Raw genomic sequence first — 19,279 nt, forward strand, 5'->3', positions numbered from 1 at the left:
GCAAAACTCTTGAGTGATTAAAATGTTCATMATGAAATATCTGAGATTCAACTGCAGCATTATGCTAGTTTAAATCTACAGTTGAAAAAAACAAGTTTGGTATAGTTTTTTTAAAAAAATGGAGCCTGAATTTTGCAAACATTTTTGGTTCCTCTGGAAATACTAYATATTATTAAGTGGTAATTTAAGTTGAACTTTTGTAATGCAAAACTGCTCACAGTATCCCATGTAAACCACCCTTAAATTCATACAAAGATAGTACTAATTATTATAAAATGCTTTATAGATGAACAGCATATTTTGTAATCTGTAAGAGGCAAAGATATCTTRTGAACTCCAAAATCAAGGCAGATTTATTGATGCTGGTGGTTAAAACCATTCAAAGATTTAATCATTCAATGACTAAATTCAATGTTACAGCTTCAGCTGAGTTGAACATTTATCTTTCTCTCAATGCCATTCAGAAACATTAAAGCTAAAATTCAGAGTGGTTTATGCATGCTTAGAATGTTGTTAGAGCTTGTATTCTGAGTAGAGATTTCCTCAGTGCATTAGAAGACATAGCATTAATTTTTTTCTTAGAATTTTGTTTGTTTATATGATTTTGTTGCTCAAATTTCAGTTTTCAAAACAAGTCTTCTTTAGCCTTATTTCTAGATCTTGAATCACATTTTTGGAGTCCTGAACTCTTCCAGTTCATTCCAAAATGCACATGCTAAGCTTATAAGTTTCTTACATTAACCTCTAAATTTATGTTTACTCAGTCCTTCCATTATTCATTAAAGATCTAAGCAGTTCCTCTTTGTAACCTTAAGCATTACTCATATCCTGTCTCATTCCTTACATATTTATCTTAGTCTGAACATTCTCTTCTAATAAGAAATGAAAATTATTTTTTATCTATGACATAATGCTGTGAATATAATTATTTCAATGAATAATATCATGTAAATCATCAATAGCAGTCAGGTATTTTCATTAAAAAGTATTTAGGCATTACCYTTGTTTGTAATCTGAAACTTAATTAGGTTTATGTCAGTTGGGTATTGKTTTTTATTTTTATTTTGAACAGATRTAGCTACTCCTCAAYTAGAGGAAAAAGTTCTATCCACAGAGCTTAAAAGATCTATTTAGATGTATAGAAAAACTAAGAACAGACATAGAAAGTTGTTATGTAGGTGTTGTTAGCAAAATCGCTACTTTTGTAATGGATAAAAGTTCTCAAGCGCTGCTTTCATACTACAGTTTCTTATAGTAGTCTTTGTTTATATTAGGAGCTATGAAAAATATGATAGGTGATAGGGATAACTAAAAGAAATAATTATCATTCAGTGAGAAAATAGCTATATCCACTTGCATTACAAGGATCAGCATTCAGCAAACTCCTCCTAGAATATTTTAAATGAGAGGACTTTAAATGAGAATCTTTTCACATTTACTGGCAGTAAATAAAAAATCAAAYGAACACTGAACAAATATGTAATTTACTATCTCAAGAATGCAGGAATATCATTTTTTAAAKCCAAACCTTAAAAAACAAATTTTAAAGTGTTGCCAAATAAAACTGCACAGTAAAATTGCATGTGTCTAGTTCCCCCTTCTAAGAAAGCAAATAAGTATCTTTGTGAAAAACAGCAAATTGAACAAATTTCTGTGAGTATTATTTTATACAAGTACATGTATGCCAGACTTTTATTCCACATGAATGGACACATGCTCGCTTTGCAGATGCTGGTAGAAATACATTTTCCACTTATCTTGATTTTTATTTCATAACAAGTAAGTGTTAACAGTAGACTTGACAATCGTTTGCAGTGCTTGACATGATTTTTATTTTTTAATATAGTGTGGACAGTTCTAAGGACCTTAAAAATAATACTGCAAGTATGGAGAACTAAGAAAGAAGGAACAAGATCAAACTCAATTTGTTAATTCTTTTTAATAAGAATCTTGTTTAATCAAGTACAGAAAAATGTAAAAATATGTATCTTACTTGCTTGACATCTTGCAGCTGACATGCCGTAGTAGGAGGAGAAGTATTATTGCTGAGGTAGCTGATCAAAAGCTTTTTTGTGACCTAGATTTTTATTTTTTTTTATTAAAGCCAAAACCTTCTACGACAACAATAGCAAGTCCATACCAAATCTTCCTAAGGAAGATTACCAAGATCTTAAGATGACTATTAAACTCAGCATCTGATCCTGTAATTCTCATTTCGTTATAATTTCTTTTAATGAAAATATGGAAAAGATTTTCTTTCCCTAACTCTGTAAAGTAGCAAAACATCAAATTTCAGTTACTACAATATGGAGTAGTTCACTTACCACAAATTGGTTGAAAAATAGCTGCCAAAACTTTCTAATGCGGAATTGTTTTTGATAAAAAAAACAATGTTTAGTCAATAAACTGGCTTTTTAATTTACTTTTTAGGTAGAAAACAAAAAAAAATACATTTTTAAAATTCATTTCAGTGTCAGATTTTCTGTTGAAATGTAAACAGTTTTTACAAACAGTTTCTGAAGAAACTAAAGAGAAGAAAAATAAAATCAGAAAAAGTTACAAGAAGGGCCTCATGGTTCAATTGCAAGTAGGTGATATGGAAAAAAAGGACATAAAACAGCAGTGACATAGCACATCAGGAGAAAAAGCTGCTGAGTAAAATGTGACAGAGCTACACATGATCTTGAAGAGACACATAAAATGTTAGATCAAAACACTGGGGGATGTGGAGCTCAAAAATGGATTCATTGTGCAGATATCACAAYCAAATCATTACTCCAAGATACAAAACTCTATTTTGTGCTTCTTATAAGCCAGAAATAAGGTAGCTGCTCCACAGAAACATAGACTAGAGAAGTTCTGCCTGAGAGCTATTCCACTGTATGAGCAAGAAAGGAAAAGAAACAGCTGTTTTTTCAAGAGCTAKAGAGGATATGCTAAGATGTGGACGCAAACTGTATAGAAAGAAAATAAAGAAAAACACATATAAAATGACTCCATTAAAGTCCTGAACATGTAAGAGAATATTGGAATTGTCTTACAGGAATGATGGAGAAAAGATAAGCTAATGAGCTAAGTTTGGGCCATGCTCAGCTGAATTTGACAGTAAGAAGGCCAAGAAGAACGTTAAGAGAAGTATACTAAGATGCAGGCTTAGATGTAGAAAGACAGATTAGGAAAAAGAGGTAAGTTTTGCAGAGATGGCAGTTAAGAGTCACTTCTGCATTATGATATGTTCCCATTTATTTGCATTTTTTAATATATCATTACGTGATCATGTTTTTAATCCATACTGAGAATGATTAGTTTGTCTCCCTTTGCCTGCTTGTAAAATTAAAGGAGTAAAAATCACCATTTCTGGATATAAATTAGTAATTTTATCAGTTTGCCTGTTAATGTGAATGGAATAAATATTCAAAAAGAGAGATGCAGAAAATTCTCTAGGCTTAAGCTTTAAGTAGTTTGAAATTCTGGTTGCAAATTCTAACTGTATGAGCTCTTTCTTTCTTTTTTTTTTTTTTTTTTCAGCACCTAACTTTCTTCTCAGCAACAGTGCACTCAAAACTTGCAAGACATAAAGGCAGGCTGGAGAATCTTCTACTTCTGAAGCTCTGTTTGTCTCAGTTTTCAGAGCTTTCTTTTCCCTAATGTTTACTCAGTTGATGTATGCATAAAGACCATACTAAAGACAATAATTTTAAAGAAACATGAAATGAATGACAATTTATAGTGCACGTATCAGCCACAAAGGAGGAGAGCTAAGACACTGCAACACAGTCCTGAATTTTCCAAATTCAGGTAAGTAATGCAACACATTTCCTAAGTCACTGCTGATATTCTACCTCTGCTTTACTAACTACACTATCTTGTGAAACAGCCTTATTCTTTGAACGAGTAAGTATCTGAGAATCCCAGAAAGGAGGAGGTTTAACATTGCACTTAATAAAGAAAAATCATTAAATACATTAAATTAAAATATTGAAATCCAGTAATCCTTTACAGAGAAATATTTTGACAAYGGACCAACTAATGTTCAGTAAGCAGTAGAATATGAGTAAGTGTCAGCATATTAAYTTAGGAGAATCAGCCAAAAAATTAGTAGGAGTTAAATGCTATACACATCTTTGTGTTCCCATTAGAGCAGTGTTTGCAAGAAGGTACAAAGAGTTAACGGCACAGAGATAACGATGCTTTAAAGAGCAACAACACAMCAAAATACATTGGTATTTGTTGTCCAGCAGCTACAATTTTGGTGCAAAAGATAGAATGTTCCATCTGACTTTCTCCTAAAGACTTTCTAGCTCTTTATTACTGTCAAATTTTCTGAGATATTCATAAATGCAAGCAGCATCAGTAACTGTCCTACAGTGTATTGAAAATCTCAATTTCTAGACCTTTTGCATGGAAATTACAAGGCAGAAGACTGTATTTATCCTTGAGAAGAAGAGGTAAGAAAAGCTCTGCCTCCATGAGGCAGAGTCTTGCTGTAAAAAATACGTTTTTTGGTCACACTCTGAACAGTATGACCAAACTGCATTTGAGAAGGAGAGGAATAGAAAAGTAAAAGAAACTTGAAATTCTTTCCGTATACAGATTTGTCTTTGTTTTAAAAGGGAAGCAACAAAAAAATCTGTATCGTTGCTTATTCAACGCTTTTATTCTCCTCTATACAGTAATACAAAAAGTTTGACCCTAGTCTTTTGAGAGCAGAGCTTAAATTAGAAAATAAAGTAGAAAAGGTTGGAAGTTATTGGAGCAAAATGTCTCCARAAACATTTTAAACTGTTGTATATAAACATCTGAAACTTTCCTATTATTGAGAGAATAAAGGCCACTACTATTTTTAAAAATTTATGCATTTTACATTTATGACATGTTGATTTAAAAGAATTCATAGGGTTCTGAACTGAAACACAAAGCTATGTGTAAAGTCAACTAGGAAGGGCTTTCTAATTGCCCAACTACATAATTCTCACCTCCCTCCAAGCTGAGAATCCTACCCTTCCAATATTTGAAGAGAAGTTTGCATTTAATCCCCTTATATAATAAATAGCAGCTATGGTCTAAAAAATGGGACATTTCTATAAATATTTATGAACCATGAAAGATCTGCAGACCTTAAGATCAATTTGTAATGAATAAGCTTTGTGTTGTAAAAGAATCATTCAAACAGAGCACCAAGAAAAAAAAAGACATATTTTCAATGTTATATAATAGTAACAAATTACAACTCAGTAGATTTCACACTTTTGATAATATCTCTGGGCATTTACAAAATAGCAGTTATTTCTCTTAGTATCAAAGCATAAGAAKGTTTCAAAGCAGTTCTGAAATTGTAAAGTGGACTTGCTAATAGGAGAAAAATAAAATTATAAATTTTTAATCTATCAGTATCTTCTRTCTATACTGGAACATAACTTACACACTCATACTCTATTTCTCATATACTATAACACAGTGCTGTATAATTTTTCAGTACCACAGGTCAAACTGAAATCTACTGAGCTTATATTCCAATTCAAAATCAATTTAATAAGTCTAACTGACTTTGAATKAAATGCTTACATCGAGCCAATGACTGCAAGTCAGTATAGAGAATAGTTCCCTCCTCCAATKAATAATGCATCTGTTAAGGATGGAGGTAACTGGCCTTTAGGGTTTTCTTTTTCCCAATGAGTATATAAAGCCTTTGTACTCAATCAAGCAGCGAAGGGAGTAAACACTTAAATGAAAAGAAAAAAAATCCCTCATTGTGGCAGAGATCTGACTACTTAATTTGAGAATTTCCATTTTAAAAGTTTTCATAGGGAAAACACCTCTGTATTTGTTGTCCTAGTGAACATTCCTTTCATTTGTAGTTATAGAGACCACTCTCTCTTCTATTAAGAAGCATTTCTTTTCATTCAGTCATCAAAAGGAAGGAAWCACTAAACCTCCCATGATTTTTAAGTTTCAGTATTTATTGCTTATTCAAAAGGAAACTACTCATGCTTTGTGAACTAGCTTCAGAAYGATGGCACAAAGTATAGGCAAACACTGTAACACAGTGAAAGAAAGAAGAAAAGTGAGTAAACTATAGGCTAAGAGAATGAAAACACACATAGTCTGATGAAAAGGCTCCCCTACTTCAGACCCTGTTTACACTGTAGAATTTCAAGTTTGGAACTGACACGTTTGCTGAGATCAGCTGAGATGGCATCATTTTCATCTCACTTGCACTTTTAAGCCTGAGCACTTCAGCCAAGCAATTACATAAAGTCACTAAACGCAGATTTAAACAGCTTAGGCACTGAAATCTGAACATTCAGATTCTGTTCTGCATTTTTTTTATCTTCGTATAAATTGTTCATTGTCTTTTCTATAGTTCCAAAATACAGACATTGTCCAATGGACAATTTGAAATTGTCCATTTTATTTTTTCTTGAGTTGCAGATACTCTGAATTACCTCGTAAAGATATTTACTACAGCATAGTATCATTTCTGGTCTTAACTGACAGTTAAAAATAAAACAAGTAGGTAAAATAAGATTTTTWAAAAGCTAAAAATATTTTTCAAATAGATGTATTTAGGTAACTTGCAAGTTTCATAACTCTGTTTTTATTCTGTTCTATAGTTATTTATTTTAATCAGAAACTAATGTTGGAAAATGTATACAGAATCATTTTACCTTTCTAAAATATACAGTAATTGAGTTTATTCACTTTGTACAAAACAAGGCTATTTTTTGACATTCCAATAAATATACTTTAAGGGAAAATATGACTGTGAAAAATGAAGTTAATTGGCCATATGAAATATTRAATAAATATACATCAATAACCTGCATGCATAAAGGGCATAGATGCATAAATAATATGTATGTACTCACTTGGTTTCAGATAAAAACAGAYAAGAACAGAGAAAAATAAAAAAGGAAATTTTTAAAATTGAGAGAATGAGAGAGACTWTGGTTAGTAAAAGTCTCAACCAAAAGTTATGAGCACTGAAACAGTATTTATTCTTTGAATAAGTATTAAGAACTTTTGTTAAAAATTAAACAYCTAAATCATTTAACAACTATTATTTGAAAAATATATGTTAAAAATTGAAGGATTTTTATTTGATAGGGCCAGTATAGGAGGGGAATTGTACATCTACCATCTCTGCTCCCTACTATCCCTGCAATCCAGCTTAACAAATCAGATTACATCTTCCATGACGCACCAAAACTACTTTGACTCCTCAGTAGGTGAGATCATTTCAAAGGAAAAATTACATTCTAAAATCCAATATAAGTTTAGTTATATTTTTTTCCAGAAGAAAGAGGAACACACGTTCCATTATGTGTTATCTACAGGAAAGGATTAGAAGAGCCCGATTCCCCATACGTGATGGCCACAAATTCTTCAAATGCGCTTCATTTCAAGATTTTCTTACTGAAAAGCTCAGAAAACCTCACTAGTGCTTGTTTAAAACAGTTGAATAATAAAAAGCTCACTTAAATGAGATTTTCTAGAGCTTCAAAAGAATTATAGAATACTTTCACAGTATCCACCCCAATCTCCTAGTTCTAGAAGATGATATTACCCAACAACCATCAAATCCAAGAGGTATGCATGCATGTGCATTTATACACACAATAGATGGAGAAACAGATTCTAGCTACATATCTGTTTTGGTTTGTATTTATGTATGTTTTGTATTAGGTACAATACACAGACATTTAAAGATAGTATAAATATAATATGCCCACACATTCATCATAAAAGTGTGAAGCTTGATGTAATCAACATCTGTTGCAACAGCAATACCAGATTACTATTTACTAGAAAAGCAGTAACATAACAACCCTTGTAGTAAATACGAATATTTTGATTAGCACATGTTCTGTCCATCTGCTGAAATCTTAAAGCAAATTGAAACAAGATTACTGAATATTTTTGCTTGAAGTGGTTCATGCAGTTTCTGCTATCATTAGTAATTTTCACTTGAATTAGTGATAGACTAATCTCCCCTTCCCACTTGAAATAATATGGACAAGCAGAGAACTTGCTTTATTTTACGTTCTTTGATTAAACGTCTCTACTGAGCAATTCACCCAAATGCAAAAAAGGATAAGGATATAACATTCAAATAGACTAAATATGTTTCTGAGAGACTGAATTCAATCAAATGAGGAAGTATGTTTTGAAGGACACGAAGTGATGCCTGACTTACCCAATTACAAAAAATTGTAATGGCATCTGTTTTGACACACATTACACTACTTGCTGCTTCAGTATGCAATAATACTTCCGTCTCCCTGCTTGGATTTCATTGTTATTGTTTTGAGAAAAAAATGCAGCTTATCTTAGTCCTTATCAAATAATTCATGGATTTACAGAACATATATAGAGAATTTTCTGAGCAAAAATATTAGCTACACTGTTAGAAGGAAAAGCCGTATGTCTGTTCACAAAAATATTTGTTCTCAGAAACAGATTCCAAATACTATTTATTCTATACTATTTATTCTATATTTTGATTGAGGCATAAGCCATGGAAGAGCTCAACCATTGTCAATGGACAAAATAGCGATGCAGACTTGTCTTTGTTCAACAAGATACTTTCCAATTTGAGAAAARCATTGATGTGGATCCGCTTGCATAACTTTTTTTTAAGTAACTACATTCCCCAAGAGAAGATTCTTCAAATAACATTATCATACTCTGTTTTATAATTTGCACAGATAGAATTGACTGAGGGCTTACTAAATACACAGTAGAAAGCCTCAAAAGTTAACTTACATGATCAATTAGTTCACGAACCATTCCATTCCACTGTCCGCTGGCATCTTCCTGGGCTCCATATTTTCCATCCTCCACTAGCCTAATCTCGTAAGAAAATCCAAGGATAGTAGATAGCTCCCTGAGGAGATCAATGCAATAACCTTCAAATCGATCATGTACATACAATGGTTTGGCAAACTTCTTGAACATCGCAGATGGCTCTTCCTTAAAAAAAAAAAAAAAAAAAGACAAAACAGATGACTGCTCCCATCCTACTTTTTTTTAGCCTTAGATATCATCATGAATCCTTTCCCTATTCACAAGATTAAAATGAAAAGTAGAAGAATTCTTTTATTTCTTGGTTATCTATCTCCCAAATCTATTTATCTATCTTCCAAATAAATTTAGTCTGAAGATCCTCTTTCTCTGATGTTAAGAAATTTGCTCATATTTTAGAGCGGCTTTTCTGTTTCATATATCAACAAAAAGAAGCACAATGGAAGGTAATAGGAACAGTATTAGATGCAATTATTGTACCTGGTACAAGACAACAAGTAAGAAGATAAACTCTCCAGGGTAACTTAATAAAATTCATACAGTCCTAAATCTCCCCATCAGCWTTCAGCAGGGTTAAAGGCAGTTCATTCTACAGGAACCTGACAGCTTTAATACGGATTTATCAGCATTTCTGATGCTGACTTGAGGTGTCCCATGATTCATGCTTTTTTATCTGCACAAAACTAGAACTTCAGCATACATAGTTTACATAAAATACACAGAAGAAAGCAGGGAGATCTGTTGTTCYTAAACTGTGTTCAGAAGACATTAGTTTCCTTTTTGCCTCTCATAAACTTTTTTTTTCTAAATAAATCACATTATTAATTCAAGACTACRCTGGGATTCTATTTTTATATCTACTGAAATTAATAACGTTAGGGCCTGATTCAAAAAAAAAAAAATGCTCATAAAAAGTACACTCCAGATCTTAATTGAACTGCTGAAGAATTGTTCAGAAAAAAAAAACACTGAGCTGTAGTAACAGAAAGCTTTCAAACAATTGATAGGTAAGTGACTCCAGGGGAGYTCTTCTATATGTAGTACAAGAAAGACAAGACCTAACTAAAAATGTGAAGGCAGAAGACAATTTAAGTAACAATGGTCATGGAACAATGCTTAAGGAGCAGAGAAAGTGACAGAACAAARACTATATATGAAAACAATTATTGTTAATAAACTCAGATAACTGTTGTGAAGTATCTCATAGAAAATATCTATAAGGATAATGGTTGTTCAGGTGAATTGAGAATTCCTTATAGAAAGGGCCAAGCAGAAGCTAAGCCAGCACAAAACATAGCAAGAAAAAAANAAAAAAAGCATAAAGGAAATGAAAGCTACCTCAGAATGTGAAATAAAATCAAACAAATAAAAATTGCCCTCTGCAGGGACAACTAAGAAAGGCAAAAATACAAAAAAAGATACAATTAGCAATGGGTATTAAGGATGAAAAAAAAYGGGATGTTCTAAAAGCAGGTATCAAAATAAAGTCTAGGAAATAATTCATCTGTTGTCCAACATGAAGTGAAAAATATCAAGAAGACTGAAGAATTTGATGATTTTCCTGTCTCTCCCTTCAGTAGAAGGCTAATACTGATCAGACATCCATACAATTAACAGAAGAAACACAGACAAAATGGCTTAGACTAAATAAGAAAAGGTATCTTTACAGATCTTTGGACTTAAAATATTTTCAGGAAGTTTGCAGCTGATGAATTCACCATAGAAGAACTGCTTTGAGCAATTTTAGATCTGTTAGCATTTACCTTTAAGAATTTGTAGAGGTTTGGAGACATTCAAGTAGACTGCAAAAGGCTTATCTTTCTCTTTCCAGTCCAATAAACTTTAGACCATGGATAAAGGAGGGCTATGAAGTTATAGACCAGTTAATGTAATTTTTAGAATAATAATTTTTGTTTGTCCTTGAACAAATTGTAAAACTATTCCATTTGTCTGAATGTACAGTCAAGAGAATATGGAGAAAAGAAGAAGTTGTAGAAAGTCAAAAATGTCATGTTATAGTCAGTCATCCCTCTCTTCCTAAAATTAAATAATAACAAAATTCAAATGCTCAGAATATCCRTTTTATTAAGAGTGGTTCATTATCAACCTGGAAAGTTGTAATGAGTCATGTTCCCATACCAGGTAAAGTTAAATATTTCCATTTATCCTTCTGTACTGGAGCAGAAAGCATGCTAATTGAATGTGCATTCACCCTATAATGGGATACCATCATAATTCAAAATAAGCTTTAGAAACGAAAAGATTAATTAAAAAAAAAAGATGACTTTCAAACTGAATTAATGAACATTTCCATACTTCAGAATGAATTAGAAATTGTAGAAATTCAGGAGGTTAGCTAGCAGGTTAGGTAGCAATCTGATAAAATAAGACTATTAACTGAGAAAACAGCAATCCAAAACTATAGTTTATGCACAGCAGAATAATTTCTGAGACACAAGAAACTCCACTCTAAGCAATGGAGCTACATAGTTCCACCCTGAGTGAAAGTTTGGACTAGCAGACCTCTAGAGGTACCTTCCCATCAAAATGATTTTGTGATTCCATAATTTTGACACTATGAATGTTTCAGTTGCTATACTCCATCCAGTTTTGGATACTGCACTTCTGGAAAAATGTGAACCAATTGATGAGAGATCAGAAGATATCCATGAGAATCATTCAAGGTCTACAAAACAGGATGTGGAAAGACTGAAAAAAAATATGTCTTATTTAAGGAATAAAAGACTGAGGAGGAAGTGCTAAGCCTTCAAGACATAAAAGATTATTGCATAAAGGAAGGAAAAGAAGATCTTTTCGGCATATCCTGTAGAGGGAACAAGAAGTAATGGCCCAAAAAAATGCCCCCCAAAATTAAGAGAAGTTAGAATAAGTTTAGGAATTATGAGAAACTTGGTTTCTCATAATAATTAAGTGCCCCAATAGTTTATTTAGGAATTTGTACTGCATTGCTAGACGAACAAGCCAACCTCAATCTCTTCAAGCTTAAAAAAAAAAAAAAAAAAAAAAAAAAAGAAAAAAAAATAAAAAAAAAAAAAAAAAAAACAAAAAAACAAAAAAAAAAAAAAAAAAAAAAAAAAAAAAAAAGAAAAAAAAGAAAAGGAGAGGAAGAAAACAACTATCTTGGAAAACTGTTGTTGAGAAAAAAACATTTGACGTCCAGGAAACGAACTCATCACTGTTGAGATAGACAATTGTCAAGTTATGTGGTTTTGAAATATTCCAAAATGTCTGGAACTTTTTACCAACAGTAGTTGGTAATATAATATCCTATACTAAACTGAAATACTCAAAACGATTTAGCTACACTTTAAATACTAATATTTTTACTGAAGACATGAAAAATTCAATTTCTTCAAAAAGTCAAGTTATATAAAACAAACAACAAACACAGTCAAATAAAGAAGACTGTACATCTAACCCATAAATTTAAGATTTTAATTCCAGTCATTTCAGAGGTTTTGTTAAAGCTGCCCTTTTTGACACCATCCCTAAAATACATATTTCTATATTACACATATACACATATATACACCCTTATATTTATACATACAGAAAAGCCAGTACAAAAAAGTCATAAAATAAAAATGAAATTGACAAGATATACACTAGAGTCTATAGAGAAGGAAAAGAAATAGTAAATGATTTTTAAGTCTTTGATTAATGAAAATGAAATCATGAGAAATTTTTTCCAGCATTTCGTGGGGAAAAAATGGAATTTCATTTTTTTCTTAACAGCTTTTTGCCACTTGGCTCCTTGAAAATGAGATATTAAAATGTTACATATTTTTATTTAATATTTTCCTCTAAAATATTGATAAAGCAAGCACCTACTTTGTAGAATCCCTATGACATCCATTTATCTAAACCTTCAATAAGCAAACTGAAGATTAGCATTGGATATCCAGCAAAAACAAATATTGTGCATATGTTCCATATGTCAGTTATTTGAAATGGTTTGTGGATTAAATCTGAAAATCAGAGTGGATTTTCCATAAGGTAGTAAAATTGAAAATAATAACAAAAGAAAAACACAATGCTGAAAATGAGTCACAGAAACGGTGCATCAGCAAGAGCAGGGCTGTTCTGGAAGAGAGGATGAGGCGGGAGCTGGGGGGGGCCACTGCCYGGGCTGGGCAGACAGGGTACAGTCCCGCAGCTCCCGAGCTGAGCAAGCAGAGCAGAGGAGTCACGGCGGTGGGCCCTGTCAGCAGCCCACGGAGAGTCAGGCAAGACAAAGGAAAAGCCAAGACAGAAAATCCAAACAACAATTCAGGAGTAGCGCAAAGGGAAGGCATGCCTCAGTCTAACACTGASCAGGGAGAGAAACAGACCTGTTGCTTTATTTTCAAATATTACATTTTGTTTACTCCAGGTGCCCAGGATTCTTTTTAAATATTATTAGGCCTTTTTGCTGTTTGGAAACAACAATTTTTTMTTTTCCAGGAAATGATCACCCATTTTCCAGGATTGGATTTATGTCAAGAATGAGACATCTGTCTTCTGGCCATATGGGATGAACTTGTCTAATTGCATATTTACTCTTGTTTGAAAGTTTTCCTAGCAAACTGCACTCATTGCTGTTCCTGCTCTTTCAGATTCATAAGTGCCATTATTTATATGATAGCAGAGTAAATATAAAACTATTTGTTATAACCTCCTGCACGAGTAATTATTTATAGCTGACGCTAGAGACTTGCATTAATTTCAGCGAGAAGCACTGGAAGTCTCACCTATCTTCATATTCCCTGCAGATAAACATACAGACAAAATCAAATTCTGCTGAAGTAGCCAACAAAARCCTCAGTCCATAAGATTTTTCCTCTGAATTACTCAGATATTTACACTGAGTCATGCATACYCCAATCTATCTAACTTTTTTTGACAGGAGTTTTGTTTCTGTCTTCCGTTCCATGCAATTGTGAATTACGTGGAACAGAATTTCAATGTGTGTGATACCAGGTAGGTAGTACAGTTGTCAGTGCATATTTTTATGGCTTTTATGTCTCCTTTCTTTTTCTTTGCTGAGTCATTCAACAAAATTCTAGTCACCCATATTTTCTTGCATATTTTCCCATAAGGTCATTACAGCAATGCTCAGTTGTTTTAGCTATTTTGCTGGGTTTTTTTGTTTTTTTGTTTTTTGTTTTTTTGTTTGTTTGTTTGTTTGTTTGTTTGTTTTTACAAAAAAGTCTTGCAGAACTTTCTAGAGTTCCTGGCTCCAACTCCATAGTCTTTTCTTACCCTATACTCTAAGTAGCTTAGATGAGGGCTACAGTGGCCTACAGGCTACTGTTTAATATTTACAATATTCTGTTATGCAGGGAAGAAAAAGTTTTTTGTTCTGAAAAGTCTGGAAACATGAGTCATTGTTAATGTCTTAAAACTTTCAAGATCCATATGTTAGGCCCTTATTTAGTGACTTCTGCTGCCTTTGGATCTCTCTGCTAAATTTACATAGTCTTCCACTGCCCAAAACATTTGCTTTCTCTTTTCACAGCCTTTGTTTGCCAGGTAGAACATTTTCTCACTTAGCTTTGACAAGATTCAGTTCTAGTTTATCAGAATGTGTTTTCTGGCAGCTTCATCGGTGATAGCTGTCATTTATTCCAAATTTTTCTCATATTCTTCTCTTTCTTGTCTGGCAATATACACTATACAGCCAAATACTGACCATATTCTTTAGTTATTCTGGACAACTCCACTGAAAGGATCTACTACACATTTTACTTGTTTCAAGTTTTAAATATATGATCGCCCATATGGGTGGGTAATCACTTGTCCAAATACTTCCATGAAGACAATTACCATTCAGCTGAGTTGTATGTAAAGATCATAGATATATATATTTATTTAATCTTGCTCTCAATTTAATTTTGTCCTGCAGCTCCTGAGAACATGGCCCTTAAAAAATTACTAGATCTCATTACAAAATGAGTTGAGGTTACACTTGTTTTCAGAATACTTGCAAAATATTCTTTAAAGTTTGAATAGTTTCAGTTGAGATTAACAAATATAATCTTTCAGCTGGCCACATCTTCCCAGAAAAAGCTTCCCATCAGCATCTTTATTATTCCTTGCAGTGATATGAGTAACTTCAAGCAAATGCCATTGAATAATCTCTGTCTGCACAGAGAGCATAGAGAGAAATTTTTCTTCAAACTCCAAGAAAAGGGTTCCTGGATAAACTTGCATGCAGAGACAATGAATATAGAGTGCCATAATCTGAATTAACTTAGGCTATAGCAAAGAGTTTGCATCAATTTTTATAAGGCATGCTTGTCCTGAAGTAAGAGCAATCAGAAGGCAAGTTATGGCACTTTAAACACAACCTTTTTCTTAATCAAAATTAATCTTGTTGCTAGCTTAACTCGTTCTTAGAATGTGAGATTGAAAATGGGAAACAGCACTAAAGAACATCAACATCAGAATAATTTATCAGAAAAAGATGCAAAAAATCACATAGTTGGAGTGGAATAGAAAGAGAAAGTAATTTAGCCATTTTTTTAGGTCTCTTTTTCATTTTATATTATAACTAGTATTGTAACAGTATTCATAGGACCTCAGTTAAAGCTGCCTAAATTATATTTATATTAGAATATTAAAAAAAAAAAAAAGATAAAGCCATTGGGAATAATGAGAGAGATGAAAGGATTAAGGACAAATAAAGTTTTGCTATTGTTGACTTACAGCTGAAATTGAGATGCTAGATAAATTGGTATTTTTCCACAAGAATTAAGATCCTATAAAAGCATATAAACCTTTTGCAATCACMAAGTGAGACTTAATTACATATATTCAAAGGTTCATACATATATATATCATACATCTAATTCTATAGGTAGATAACTTATAATATTTAGTATATTTTTTTAAAGAAAAGCAGGAATTGGAAAAGGTATTATTTCAGTAGCAATAAGGAGAGACAGATGTAAAGGAACAACATCACTATGTGTCTGTGTTTAGACACATGCAGCACAGTCCTCCAACTGTCAGGAGATACCTCTAATACTGAACTATCATGTTTAATCTGAAGAAATGGTCAGTGAAATCAAACACTGTTTTCATTCCAACATTTGGTTATATTTCATGCAGATTTTTTTTCTCTGAATGAGACTTTTAAAATAGGAGGGTTCAGAGAAATACCAAGGGCAAACAAATTTAATTTTCACTCCTCACAGAAGATAAATTGCCAAAAGCTCTAGTGGTTGAGATAACAGTACAACAACATAACCCATCCTGAAATTTATTAGAAGCCTGAGATATACTATAAATGCATTCTTTTCAGTGCTAAGCATCCGCATTGCACCTGCAGGAGATAGTCACATAAACTGTTAGTAGTTTGAAATGCTTGATTTGGGTAATTAACTCTGTAAACAAGAGCTTGTGTTATTTGGGGAATGCAACGATCCTTTTGCACATGGGTGTACATAATTTGTCARTGCAATACAAGTGAACAATTTGGAAAAACCTTAGCACTACAGAGAAGATTCAGAGTGTTAGAAATMTGTCTCTTGCATTTGTCCTCAAGATTATGTTCATCAGTTCTCTCAATAACACATCAAAAGATTGATGTTACAGTACCATTATTGTTACGACAGTTAGAATTTAACGTGAATTTTATGAATAGATCTTCCTTATATGAGCTGCCTTTACGATTTTTAGTAAATTTTTGCAAAGTTATCTGACTTCTTCCAACTTATCATTCTTGCCAGGAGTCAACTGCAAGCCAGTTACTGATGAGCAGTAGTCATTTAAAAGGTCAGTTTAGAAACAGTCTGGAGGGTGTTGCAAAATGAAGAGGGCAGATTTAAGTAAACAGTTCCAATAACGTACCAGTAACATTGCCATAATTAGATATTAATAAGAAACAGTGCAAAAGTATAATGCACACATATTCTTCTAATGAACCTTTGCTGTGTTGAATGAATATTCAATGACAAGAAAATAAATAAATTAACCAACCATTGTACAGGGGTCATATAACTTGATCCTGTATATCAGCCTGCTGAAGCTGCCCATGATGCTAGTCATCTTTAAATTGCATATCGAACTGCCTCAGAAATGACTGGTTGTGTGATTGCCACAACTTTCCAAATGCATGTTCAGAATTGTTACCCTACATATTCTACACATGTAAGTATAATCTTAATAACATTAAAGGGAACCAAACCTATCATGCTGCCTCTGGTCTAGTATCCCATCCTTGAAGCATGGCTGTAATTTGGATGCAACAACGGTGCTTTACAAGTACAAAAGCCATCATAACCAGTTATAAAACAGCAGTCATGACTATCAAAGACTGAGTGACTTTTCTTTTTTGCTGCCTATAGAGACATTACATGGAGTGCTAGTTGGATCATGGAGAGGAAAAGAATTAATTCCAATAGAACTAGCATAAAAGCACTATGGAACATCAGATGAGCAGAAGAGATCTTAACCAGAATAAGAAAAGATCATTACTTTAGATTTAAAGAAGCAAAGGAGTGGGAGCTCATGAAAAATCAGAAACATCATAAATCAGAGTGTAGCCCAGGAAGCTGTAATCACTATTACAAATATATGATTATATATAAACATAAAGATATTTTAAAAATTAGGCTGAAAGATAGAAATATAGAATATAGAAAGACCATAGTGCAAGGCCATAATTACTAGAGAAGGAAGTGAATTCCRTATTGCTGCAAGTCACTAGTATATCCCATGGAAAATGTAGTAACACTGTATTTTAAGAATCAGTAGGTAAAGGGAAATAAAAAATGGAACCAAGACATTTGAAGACAGCTCTTCAGCCTAACACATAAGAAAAACCAATACACTTGCAAAGAGATCTCAAGGGGGAAAGGAAGTTAGAAAATATTTCTGGGGCTATTTTCTCCTAATTTTTTTTTTAAATTCTGTCTGGAGCACTTACATAGCAGGATGGAGTACCTTCCTTTACAGAAATACTATTCTGTATCRTGATACTCTTCAAAATCAAATGAAGAGGACTCCATGATACTTTGCAGAATATTTTACAGATTTTAGAGGATTGCAAGGGGATAGGGTGTTATTCTAAGAGATCATTCTAGTCTAGTGAAAGAACGAGAGACATATTAACTAACTCAAAAAGTCAAATAATACAAAATGATCTTGTTCCATGAAACACTGGTTTATGGTGAGTTGGAAAGACATCTAGTTTATGTGGCCTTGATCTAAGCACAAGGAAAATCAATTATCTGTGACAGCAGCTGACTAGCCCCTAGTCTAGCTGACTAGAAAGAAATATGCAAATTCAGTACAAAACGAGAAGAAAATTAATCAAGTCTATAGAAAATGTGAGGTAGAGAAATTCCTTTATTAAAAACTTAGTAATGATAACTGTCAAAGTTAAAAATAGAAGAATTAGAATACAGATCATAAACCTACGGGAAGACATGCATTCTTAGGAGAGTAAAACTTTATTGTAACTATTTAGAAAAGATAAGTTGGCAAATGTACTGTACTTTTTTGGTACTTCTTGTTTATATATCAAATATTAATTGAAAGTACAAGAAGTGCAAAGTAGGCTAACTGAAAACACTGCAAACGAAGATACAATTATGAGGAAGAATAAGTAGTGGGTAGATTAGAAATTATGACTGTAAACAGAGGATGAATTTTTGAAAAGTACATATTAAGTAGCACAAAAATTATGAAAGTTCATTCAAGAATTTTATGACTCCTAAGTGACCAATACAGTTGCTATGTCTGTACAAACTTCCTGTCTATACATACTGTTGATGTTTAAAGATATTGCCTTATTGATAAATTGGTGTCCTCTCAGCTATGTGGTGAAACTTCATCCACACTGATTCTTTTCAGTGACAGTAAAGATGAAATCATCAGCAGAAGACAGTCATTTGTCATATACCATGCTCAGAGGGGGTTTGGAAGCAAAAATACAGGAGTAAATCAAGAAGTAAAGTGTTCATTTGGCATGAATACAGACTTCTGATGTCCAGAAATCAAATAAAATAAAAATTGGGCAGGTTTCAAAGAAAATGACATGGAGGAGTCAGATTTCAATTGTATTATATTAAAGGCCAGATTATATAATCAAAATATTTACCTCTGATTCTCTGATTTAGGCAATAAGCCTCAATGAATGCTTATTCCCATAATGACTCTCTAAGTTGAATTATTTCTATGATACTCTCTAAGTGTGCTATCTTCAAAAGTGTTTTTTTCCACTAAAATTATCTATATAGCAGTTCTTCCATTATACATTCTCACAGATTTTATTTGCAAAGTTATACCTATTCAYTTTTAATGCCTATGTTGCATCACAAACAAAAAAAGATTATTTTGCCACAGTTTCTATATGTTAAATTAAATTGTAGATTTGCAGAATGGTTTTAATGCTTTAAATATACAACTACCACTTTCATGAAATCCCACTTAGTCTACCCAGATGTGGAAGTGTACAAAATAATTG

At 32.6% G+C, this 19,279-nt stretch overlaps 1 protein-coding gene across 1 annotated transcript in view; it reads right to left on the bottom strand.

The window, feature by feature from the left end:
• GRIK2 (glutamate ionotropic receptor kainate type subunit 2) overlaps window positions 1-19,279 on the bottom strand; it is a 414,190-nt gene that overhangs the window by 169,131 nt on the left and 225,780 nt on the right. Inside the window, exon 10 of the mRNA XM_085306980.1 lies at window positions 8,767-8,973. Within this exon, the coding sequence (XP_085163106.1) occupies window positions 8,767-8,973 (207 nt within the window). The remainder of the gene's footprint in view (window positions 1-8,766; window positions 8,974-19,279) is intronic.

The sequence above is a fragment of the Rhea americana genome, unplaced genomic scaffold (assembly GCF_003343005.1).
Source record: "Rhea americana isolate MKP2758 unplaced genomic scaffold, rheAme1 scaffold_25, whole genome shotgun sequence".
In the NCBI taxonomy this organism is placed as follows: domain Eukaryota; kingdom Metazoa; phylum Chordata; class Aves; order Rheiformes; family Rheidae; genus Rhea; species Rhea americana.